Genomic DNA, 10,330 nt, shown 5'->3' with positions numbered 1-10,330 from the left:
TGGGAAGGGGCTGCTTGGGAACGTGTCGCTTGTCCCTCTGTACCCCACGCTGGTGAGGCCCCACCTCGAGTGCTGTGCTCAGTTTTGGGCCCCTCAGCGAGCTGCGGGATGTGTTCAGAGTGGAGCAGTGAAGCTGGTGAAGGGTCTGGAAAAGGAGACGAGGAGCAGCTGAGGGAGCTGGAGCAGGGGAGGCTGAGGGGAGGCATCCTTGCTGTCTACACCTGCCTGAAAGGAGGCTGCGTGAGGAGGGTGCTGGTCTTGTTCTTGGGTGACAAGTGACAGGATGCGAAGAAATGGTCTCAGGTTGCACCAGGGGAGGTTTGGGTTGGACATCAGGAAGAATTTCCTCACAGAGAGGGTGGTCGAGCATTGGAATGGGCTGCCCAGGGAGGTGGTGGAAGCATTCAAGGGATGTGTGGCTGTGGCACTGAGGGACATGGTTTAGAGGTGGACTTGGTAGTGCTGGGTTGATGGTCGGACTGGATGATCTTAAGAGGCTTCTCCAACATAAATAATTCTAAGCTTTCGTTTAATGTCGAAAGTGTAAATTTCAATGTTTACCCTCAAACTGCTTTGCCAACCCAAGCTGAAGCAAGGCTGTGAGTTCTCTCTCAGAAGCCGAAGCCCCTGCTGGCAGGGTGGATGGGTGCCCTGTGCCCGACCGGCTGGGACCTGCGGTGCTGGCAGAGCCCGTGGGTGCCCCCGCACCGACAGCCCCTGTGGCTGTGGTCACTCCTGGCTTTGGGGGGCAGCAGGGGTGTGGGGACCCCGAAGGATGTGGGGATCTCCCTGGTCCCCTGTGGCTGGCCCTGGGCTCCTCCGCCTGTCCGAGTCCTCCGCTGCTGTTACAAATGGCAGGCGTGCACGCCTGGGCTCTCGTGTCTGCTATTTCCTTATAATTTAAGAGCCTTCCTCACATTAATCTTTTTATTTTTATTTTGACAAATGTATGTTTCCAGGAAGTTGCTGAGGTCAAAGCAGCATCTGTTGCTCGTTATTTTGGGGGATGCAGAGGGTCTTTGTGAGGGTTTCCAAAGCAACAAGGAATTAAGTGGTTTGTAAAGCGGAGACCAGGAATGAGGAGAGGGCTGGGGCTTCCCGAAAGGCAGCTGAAGATGCTGATGAAAATCAGATCAGCTCGCCTGTATTTTCTTGGAAACTTGATCTATTTTTCTTGTACAACTGTCAGCCTGACTCCCGTATTTCAAGCACTTGGCCGGAGCCAGCTCTGCGTTTCGGCGCTGGGATTAGCGTGGCCCCGGTCAGACTCGCTTTCCCCGGCCCACGCCGGCTGCTACGTGCTGCCCAGCAGCACGTGCGTGGCACCGGCCACAGCGTGCTCCGAGGGGCAGGGGCGAGTGAGGTACTGGGGACCTGCGGTGCGGGTCCCTGGTGTGGTGCTGGCTGCGGACACACAGGCAGGGGACCCCTGGGATGGCCCTGGGCCCCCTGCACTGGGAACAGCCCTCATCCCCCAAAATGAGGGGCTTGGGGCTGAGTTTACACCTTAATTTGCCTGACACCCCTTCCAGGGGCACGATGCTGCTTTGATCGCCTGCTCTCTGGCAATGAGCTCAATCTGCAAAATCGGCTGAGAAATCGGTGCTGGGTCGGTCCCGAGGCCAGGGGCTCTTGTGCAGGGCTGGTGTAGCGGTGAAAGCTGCTTTTTCTTGCAAAACAACCCAAGGAGGGTCTGGTGCCAAGGCGAGGGCTGCTGAGGAGCCCAGGAGATTTATCGCTGAGGAAATACTTTCTCCAGCAACGGCCGACGGTCGCAGCAGGAACAATAGGAGATTCGCAACGTGAACAAAGCTGATTTCGTTCTTCTTTTTATCAATGCGTTTTCCTTGCGGATCCTCCCTTCCTGGAAGTGGGAGATGCAGCTTCCCCCGCGCGCTGGCCGTGTAATCAGCAGGAATGGCAATATCCTGGCTGGGAAGCGAGCTGTGAAACGCTGTCGCCCGCGCTGATTTATGAGCCCGGGATGGCGCAAGCCGTGGCAGCGGCCAGCGGCGGGGCTGGCCCGGGGACAAAATGCCAGGGCGCGTGCAATATCCACGTATTCTTTCTCCTCCTCACCGGGTCCCCGGGGAGCCCGCGAGAGGAAGTTAATGGATTAGACACACACGTTCCGTTTTATTTTATTTTTTATTGCCCTGTCTTTCCAAACGCCTTTAGCAGACGTGCGATGACAATAGGACCAGGCGGCGAGCGTCCCGGCCAGGCAGGCGGGGGGGTCAGCAGCCTGCTTGCAGGAGGTCAATGCGATGCACGGCCGCTGTGGGGACACGGGGACGGACCTGTCCCGAGCGGGCTCCGGGCAGGGGCAGCACGAAAGTGGCTCCATGGCACCCATGAGCTGGGCACCACCATGGGAGCAGGCAGCCTCTGCGGGGCCCTGCTGCCGCCATCCCATCCCTGCCCGCCAGGCTCCCGCGCCCCCACCGCGCCGCACCGTGCAGTCCTCACCCAGTGCCGGGAATATGAAATAATTATTCCAAGTGATCAGATTTTAATTATGCAACACAGAGGATGATTATTGTACGCCAAATTGGTGCCGAGTGCTTAGTTATGTATATGCCAAATTTAGTCTATACTATTATACCCAGTGGGTGGCCGTAGACAATCAGGAAGTAATTAGTTTTGCTGGAGGTTGTTCGCCTGCCTGGTTCGCTGTGCTGTCTGGGGAGCGTCTTGCTGCGCTCCGTGAATACCGCGGGCTTTGAGTTCAATACCGTCTTTTTGTGACAAGCTAATAAGCTGTCTGCATGGCGGCCTGTAATTAGCGCTGTCGATATTCATTTGGAAACCGAGACCGCGCGAAGCGTCTCTGCCGACGGTGCTTCCCTTTGTCGAGGCTCGGGGCTGGTCCCACCTCTCCTTCGAGGGACGGGGACACGGCCACATCCCGGGCACGTTGGCGAGGGAGCAGAGCCGCGGGGAGAGCTGCGGGGAGAGCACCACGATGCCCAGCCGCAGCCCAGGGGTGTGGGAAGTGCTGTGCAGCAGCACCTTCCTGGGAGGAGGGATCCTGCGGGGTCCCTGCTCACCTTCTGGGGTCTCGCCGGCAGAACCAGCGGTGCTCAGGGTTGCGCTGGCTGGGAGAAGCTGGAGCCACCGCAGCATTGCCCCCGGGCAGCGTTTGGTGGCGGTGCTGTGGGGCATCGGGATGCGGCCGCCTCGGCAGAAATGGCCTGGGTAAGCCGGGCGGGAATTGCCTGAAGTATGGAGCAACTTTTACCTCTGTTACACAAAGGAAACTTTCCTCCTCTTTTTGTCAGAGATGCTCACTCCATTGAAATGATTGGCATACTGGAGAGCTGAGAAACTAAATTGTTTATACACTAATGAATAGAAGCTTGATTGCAAGATCCTGTTTGGAAAATTATAGTGCTGAATTGAAGCCGTACAATTACATCCAAAATGCTGCATATTCATTTCATCTGCTTTGCATAGAGATTAACAAGCGAGCCCTAAAGCAGACTCTGAAATTAAAGCTAACACCAGATTTAGTCACAGGTTACAAACTAAATGGCATTGTTTGATGGATATGAATCTTTACCACCTGCCTGCCTGATGATTGCTAGCAGCTTACCAGACAGCAAAGGAAAAAGTTTCTTCCCATGAAGGAAGCATAATAAAACGTGGGGTTGGACGTGCCCCCTCCCCGCGCGGCCCCGCCAGGCAGATGTCTCTGCGGAGGCTGCGTTTCCATCCCGCCCTTCGGCCAAGCCCCCGAGGACGCCTTCGTCCCGGGCCCATTCTGCTGCTGGCTGCAGCCCCTCCGGGGGCCTGGGCACTGCGGGTGGCCTGGGGGCATGGTGTTTGGGGTCCCTGTCCCCACCTGGGTCACACCCTGCAGGGCTGGGCTTCGCCTCCCCCAGGGCTCTCTCTCCCTGTGCAGTTGGGCTGGGCTTGGTTTGGGGCCAGGATTTAGTTTGGGAGCAGGAACCAGGGTGTGGAAGGGCAGAGGGAGCTGGGGCTGCCCCGTCCCAGCTGGGAGCCCCAAGGGGTGTGGGGGCTGCGGTGGGTGGCAGCAGCGGGTGCGGTGCAGGCACCGTGTGCTTGCGGGGTTTGCTCTGGAAATGGGCCCTGTCCCTGATGAGGAACCTGTCCCCCACGTGGCAGCACCTGTGGGGACACGAGGCCTCCTGTTATCCTCGCTGGCATGGTGAGGGGGGCGGCTGGGGCTGGCAGGGGAGCAGGCTGGAGGCCAGGGGCTGCCCTGGCTTCCAGCTGGGATCTCCCTGCCCCAGGAAAACTTCACAGCCCCAGCCTGGTGCTGACAGGGCACCCCCAGGGCACTGACATAGCTGGGCGGCGAGACGCTTCCCGCGAGCGGGGCAGGGACCACAGCACTGGCTCTGCAAATCCGAGACGTTTATTTTCTTTAAAAGTCAGTTACCAAACCGCAGTGTACGTTATCTCCTAAGGAGCGGTCGCTCTGCCTCTACCACGCTAACGCGCAGCCCGACCGCAGCTCCGCCAGCCCGCAGCTCCCACCGCGGCGGTGCCAAGGGCCCTCTGCTGTCAGCTCCCGCTCGGCAGCTCCTGGCCAGTGCTGGGCCCCGCGGTGCTGTGCAGTTGGGGGGCCCTGGGGTCCCACCACCCCCTCCTGCTGCACTGGGACTGGGGCAGAGCTGCTCCGATTCTCCATCTCCAGACACTTCCCCACCTCGACCCTCCAGCACCTTCCCAAAGCCCCTCTCGCAGACACCCACATGAATATCGCATCCTGGGCTCCCTCCCCAAAACCCACCCCAGCTCCCGTGCTGCTGGGGGACGTGCGGCAGCACCCGGCGTCCTCGGGTGTTCCCCCAGGGCTGGGTTTCCTCCTTAAACCTTCAGTATGCAAACTCATCCCCAGACATTCACACTTCCCAAACAAACCCAAACCGTACCGTAACGCCCCAACACGACGAAGCAGCGTCCGCCTGCAGCCCCCGCCTGCTCAGAGGTACGCGTGGCTCAAACACGGAGCAGCTGCCTCCAACACCCCAAGGTGCAGGCAGCACCCGCCGCAGCAATGGGCTCCCCGGGCTCCCCTGCACCCGATCACCCCGTAGTGGCCTCCTGTGGGATGGCCCCCAGCCCGCACGGGCAGCAGGAAAAGGCACCTTTGGAGGGAGGCAGCGGTGGCATCGCCGCACGGGGACGTGGCAGCAGGAAAGTGAGGCTGCTGTCCCCAGAACAGGGCTGGTGTCGGGGCAGCAAAGCGCCCGCTGGGGTGGCACACGGTGTTAGGGTGGATGGACTCTGATGGGCTGGGGTAGCAGCAGGAGCCTCGTGTCCGAGTATTTACAGCCCTGCCGTGCCCCTCCCCAGGAGCTCCGGGGATGTTTCTGGGGTGGGACAGGCAGGGTGACGGTGAGCACAGCACCGTGCGGTGACCGCTGGCTGGCTGGCAACCGCCTCAGGGTGAGCCCAACCAGTGCTATCCGCATCCAGCATGTCCTGGTGTCCAGCAGCACTGTTTGCACCCTCCCAAGACCCCCGCGGGCCACCCCACCGCACTGGGGCCACAGAAGGCACCCCTGCTGCAGGAAGTTTGGGGTGGCCCCGGGCTGTTGGCAGCAGCGACGTAGTGGTGAGCGTGGTCTGTGCCCCTGCCGGACAGCAGCAGCGAGAGCTCCCCAGAGGCAGGGACCCACGTGGCACCCCGAGCAGAGGCAGGACAGGCAGACAAGGACAGGGGACAGCGGGAGGGCAGTGTGAGCTGGTGCAGCGGGCAGGGACAGAGAAGGGACCTGCCACCCAGCTGGGGCGCGAGGGCCCCCAACCCCAGCGCAGGCAGGGGAGTGGTGTGGATGGAGCCGCTGGGACTGCCTCCAGCCAGCTGCCACATGCCGTGGTCTGACTAAGAGGGGACCCTGCTGGGCCCCACCGTAGTGTCCAGCTCCGGTTCCAGCAGCTCATCTTCTGAGAAGCTGATGTGTAGGCAGGTGTCGTCCACAGGAGAGAAGGGCAGTATGCTGTCCGTGGGGCTCACCAGCACAGCCAAGTCCTTGCTCAGGACCTCGCTGGCTGCCGGGTCGTGGCAGCTGGCGGGTGGGGACGTGTGCCCGTTCTCCCCAGCCCTGTCCTTGCTGAGAACACGTTGGAAGGTCCTGGAGGGGACGGGCTCTGTGCTGGCGGCAGCGCTCCAAGCAGGAGTCCTTGCCTCGGAGTCCAAGAGGGTGAGGGAGCTGGCAGTGATGTTGGTGAGGCTGGAGACGCTGGGGCTGGGAAGGCTCACGTGGGCAGTGCTCTCGGGCTTAGCCTCCACTTCCAGGCTCGGGGAGGTCTTGCTTGACCTCTTGCGTAGGATGGGTGGCGGTGGGTTCAGCTTGGGAATGGGCTGCTGCTGCCTGGGAAGCAAGAGCAGAGAGGAGGTGACGGGCAAGTAGTTACTCACCTGTGCAGATGGCTCGGTCTGGCTGCCCCAGGCTCTCCAAAAGGCAGACACCTTTTGTGGCTCGATTCAGTGCAACCCATTGCTGCGTACGTTGGAGCTGGGGTGCTGCAGTGATGCGGCATTGACCACATCGCTCCAGTTGGACAACCAGTGACCCTCATCCCTGTCCCCAGGGGTGGAGACGGTGGATTCCGCACCCCAGCTCTGCCCTCCTGGTCTCAGCCAGTGCACAGACCCTGTGCTGCCCGTCCCTGCCCCTGAGCCACGGCACCAAGAGCACAGCCCTCCCTCCCCGTGCCCCGGGCAGCTGTGAGCACCCTGCTGCAGGCGCTGTGCTGTCGTACTGCTTTTGGCTGGGATAAAGTTAATTTTCTTCATATTAATTCGTGTGGCGCTACGTTTTGGATTAGCGATGAAAGCACCGCGGTGCTCCCGCTCCGGCAGGTGGGAGCGGAGGCAGCAGAGCCCCACCTGTCCTCGTCCCCTCTGTCCACGTCCTCTGCCTTCTGCCGCCCGCTCCCGTTGAGCAGAGCCACGTCGCTGACCTCGGAGCCCTCCACGCGCCTGCCGAGCCCGTCCTGCCCCTCCGGCGCGGCGGCCAGGCTCTCGTCCCCCTCCTTGCTGCCGAAGCAGGGGCCGCCCCGCTCCAGGCCCAGCAGGTTGAGGTAGGAATCCCCAGCGCCCAGGGCCGACAGCGAGCGGGGGCCCACGGGGCTGCCCAGGACGCTGGCGGGCGTGGAGGTGGAGGGCAGGGCGATGTCCAGGCTGTAGTGGTTCTTCAGGTTGAGGGACAGCGACTGCGCCAGGGACAGGTTCTGCAGCGAGCGGTCAACTGGGAGAGAGCCGAGGGGGTGAGCGAGGAGCCGCGGCCGCCCCCGCCGCCGGCAGCGCCCGGTCCCCGCGCCCGCTCACCCGGCTGCCGCCGCTGTGCCCGGCTCTCCAGCGCCTTCAGCTGCCGCACCAGCAGCGAGACGTGCTGCAGCAGGTCGCGGTTGGTCAGCAGCAGCTGCCGCACCCGGGCCTGCGCCTCGATGCGCGCCGCCGTCTCCGCCGCCAGCTGGTCCTTCAGCAGCTGCACCTGCGGGGCGGGACGGGGCTGCGGGGCCGGAGCCTCCCCGGGCATCCCCGGGCACCCCCGGAGCATCCCCGGGTCCTCCCCGGAGCATCCCCGGGTTCCCCCCCCCCCCCCAGCCCAGCTCCCCGGGCACCCCCCGGCTCTGCGCGGGGCTTGGGCGCCCTCTGCCGGTCCTCGGGGCCCCCACGGGCCGGGAGCGGCTGCCCGGTACCGTTCGGTCCCGTCCCGGTCCTGCAGGGCGAGGAGAGGGGTTGCGGGGTGTCCCCCCGGGACGGCAGGACCCGTACCTGAGCCACCGCCACCTGCGTCTGCTGCTGCTGCTGGAGGAGCTGCTGCTGGAGGAGCTGGAGGCAGTGCTGGGAGGCCAGCGGCGTGATGGAGGCCGAGGAGCAGGGGCTGCCGGGGCTGAGCAGCTGCTGGGAGCCGGCCGGGCACAGGGAGCAGCTCTCGGGGTCCTGGCATGGGGAAAAAACCCGGTGGGGAGGGTTGGTTAGCTCGGGCTGGGGTTCAGACAGCAGCTCCCCAGGAGTTTGCTGGGGCCCCGCGGCACTGCCTAGGGGGGACAGAGCTGTCCCCGCAGCCCTGGCACGGCGGGAGCATTGAGGGGGGCAGTCCTGGGTGCTGTGTGTCTGTGTGAGAACATTTTGGAGCGAGCCCAGCTCCCTGCTTCCCCCAGGCAGCAGCGTCCCTCAGGGCTGCCTGAGCCTGGCTGCAGCGCGGAGCAGGGAGGGCAGGGCGCTGGGACGGGGGCGGCCGGCAGCCACCCAAAAGCCCCCCCTGCCTTCCCCACGCCGCCCAGACCCAGGCTGGGCACTGCTCGCTATGCAGCTGCCAGAAACAGCCCTCGTGTCCACGCTGTGCTGTGCACCCCCAGCCCCCGGCATCCCAGCGTGGGCCCTGCAGAGCCCCGGCCAGCGCAGCGCAGGGATGGTGACCCCACGGCCGTGTCACCTCCTCCTGGGCAGCGTGGTGGCACCAGGGCAGCAGCGGTCAGATCCACAGCTAAACGTTAAAGCAGAGCAAAGCCCAGCCTTCTGAGCCAAGGAAATAAATCCAATTGAATGCGTTTCATCGCAGCTGTTTGCAGCCAGGCTCTGCAAGCGATACAATTGTGTGAAATGAAATGATGCCATTAAGGCAGCCAGGAAACGCTCGCTGAACAGATCTGCAGAGCAGCTAATTCATTACGGCGTGCCCACGGCCAGCACCGAGCGCACCCCTTGGTGCCTTCGCTGCGGAGGCCGGGCTGCCCGGAGGGATGCTGCTGCCTGGGGGAAGCAGGGAGCTGGGGTCACTGCCAGAGCACAGACAAGCGACCGCTGCAGACCAGCCCTGGGGCCCAGAAACCCACCTGCACGGCATGGAAATGCTCGCCTTGCTGAAGACACCTCTTAGTCTCCCCCTGTTAACAGGGCGCTGCTGCTGCTGGGGTCCCTGCCTCGTTTTCCCTTCCCAGCGCTGTGTGATACTGTCAGTGCACTCAGTCAGGACCCTCCTGCGCTCTGCCCTGCACCAGGGGACTCTCACGGGTTGGGGAAGCTCTCGGACGCAGCCTAGCCACAGGTCAGCTGGATGCTGAGCAGCCAGCCCTGCCGTGGGCCTGCCCAGGGAGACGGGGGTGCTTCGCCCATGGTGGTGACGGCCCTGGCTGGCTCCGAGTGCTCTGCGAGCCCGAGCTGCCTCGTGGCATGGGGCACAGGGCTCTGTCTGGTCAAGGCATGCTTCGGCTGCTGAGCTGCCCCGGGGCACTGGGAAGGTGGGCGCTGCAGTGGGGGCTGCACAGAAGACCCCTCCCCAAAACATCGTGAGCAGAAGGGCATCAGCAGCATCCCCAGCTTGGCCCCATGCACTTTTACCTGGCAGTTCTTGTCCTTGGTGCCTTGTCCAGGTTTCAGCACGCTGAGCTCACCCCTGGCAGCAGGCAGCTCTCCTGGTCCCCTCTCAGACACGCAGATGCCATCAGAGTCGAGGCCAACCTCGTCCACGTCTGTGATCTTGGAGCCCTTTATCTGGTGCACTTCAAACGAGACGGATAAAATGAACCAAGCACAGCCGCCAGCTGGGGCCGCCAGCCCCACAACAGCCCAGGAAGAAGAGCCAAGGAGCCAAGCCTTGCTTCAAGTCCCTGTGTGCTGCGGTGGGGCAGGAGCGAGGCGGCGTGCCAGGCCACCACCCTGCTGGAAAAGGAGGCTCAGCCTCTGTGTTCCCAGGATGGGGAGGTGGGAAGGCCGGATCCCCCGTGGCCCCAGACAGATGGGCCACGAAGCTCTCACTGTCAGCAAAGCTGGCCACGAGGACAAGTCACTGTGCAGCCCCCCCCACCCCAACACATCCCTGCCACCCGGACCCCGTGGGGAGCTGGACGTCACCTTCGGGCGGCTGCTCCTCCGCCGACTTGTCGCTGGCGCCGTCCGCCTGGCCGTCGGCGTTCTGCAGGGCGTGCTGCAGGCTCAGCTTGTGGCACACCTCGAAGGCCTGGCCCACCGTGCGCACCACGCGCATGGCCTGGCTCTGCGGAGCAGAGACCCCCCCTCCCGTCAGCCCTGGGCAGGGGTCCCACAGCCCCATCCACCCCCCGGCAGGCGGGGCGCGGGGCCCGACGCGGACGCAGCGTCCTACCTTCTTCTTGGATTTGAAGACGTTGCACCTGAAGGAGTTGTTGGCGCCGTCCCTCGCGATGTAACTGAATATTTTCAGGTCTTGCGAGTCGTGAGACACGTAGAAGATTCTGGGGGAAGGCACAGGGGGAATTAGACACGCAGAAGAAGCTCTTTCCCCAGACAGACGTGTTGGAAAAGCCCCCGGACAGAGCCCTGCAGGGTTTTCTGAGTGCTGCCACCGCCAGGCACAGAGCAGCAGGA

At 63.2% G+C, this 10,330-nt stretch overlaps 1 protein-coding gene across 1 annotated transcript in view; it reads right to left on the bottom strand.

Moving 5' to 3' along the window:
• Positions 1 to 4,359: 4,359 nt before the first annotated feature.
• Positions 4,360 to 10,330, bottom strand: part of LOC310884920 (carboxyl-terminal PDZ ligand of neuronal nitric oxide synthase protein-like) — a 31,772-nt gene continuing 25,801 nt past the window's right edge. The window contains exons 5-11 of the mRNA XM_083807477.1: positions 10,089 to 10,197; positions 9,839 to 9,980; positions 9,326 to 9,486; positions 7,757 to 7,924; positions 7,307 to 7,472; positions 6,866 to 7,226; positions 4,360 to 6,347 (exon numbers count right to left, since the gene is read on the bottom strand). Of these exons, the coding sequence (XP_083663603.1) occupies positions 5,858 to 6,347; positions 6,866 to 7,226; positions 7,307 to 7,472; positions 7,757 to 7,924; positions 9,326 to 9,486; positions 9,839 to 9,980; positions 10,089 to 10,197 (1,597 nt within the window). The 3' untranslated portion in view covers positions 4,360 to 5,857. The remainder of the gene's footprint in view (positions 6,348 to 6,865; positions 7,227 to 7,306; positions 7,473 to 7,756; positions 7,925 to 9,325; positions 9,487 to 9,838; positions 9,981 to 10,088; positions 10,198 to 10,330) is intronic.

Source organism: Anser anser, assembly GCF_964211835.1.
Source record: "Anser anser genome assembly, chromosome: 21".
NCBI classification, from domain to species: Eukaryota; Metazoa; Chordata; class Aves; order Anseriformes; family Anatidae; genus Anser; species Anser anser.
The sequence above is the reverse complement of the archived record's forward strand: the minus strand, read 5'-3'. Positions and strand labels throughout refer to the sequence as shown.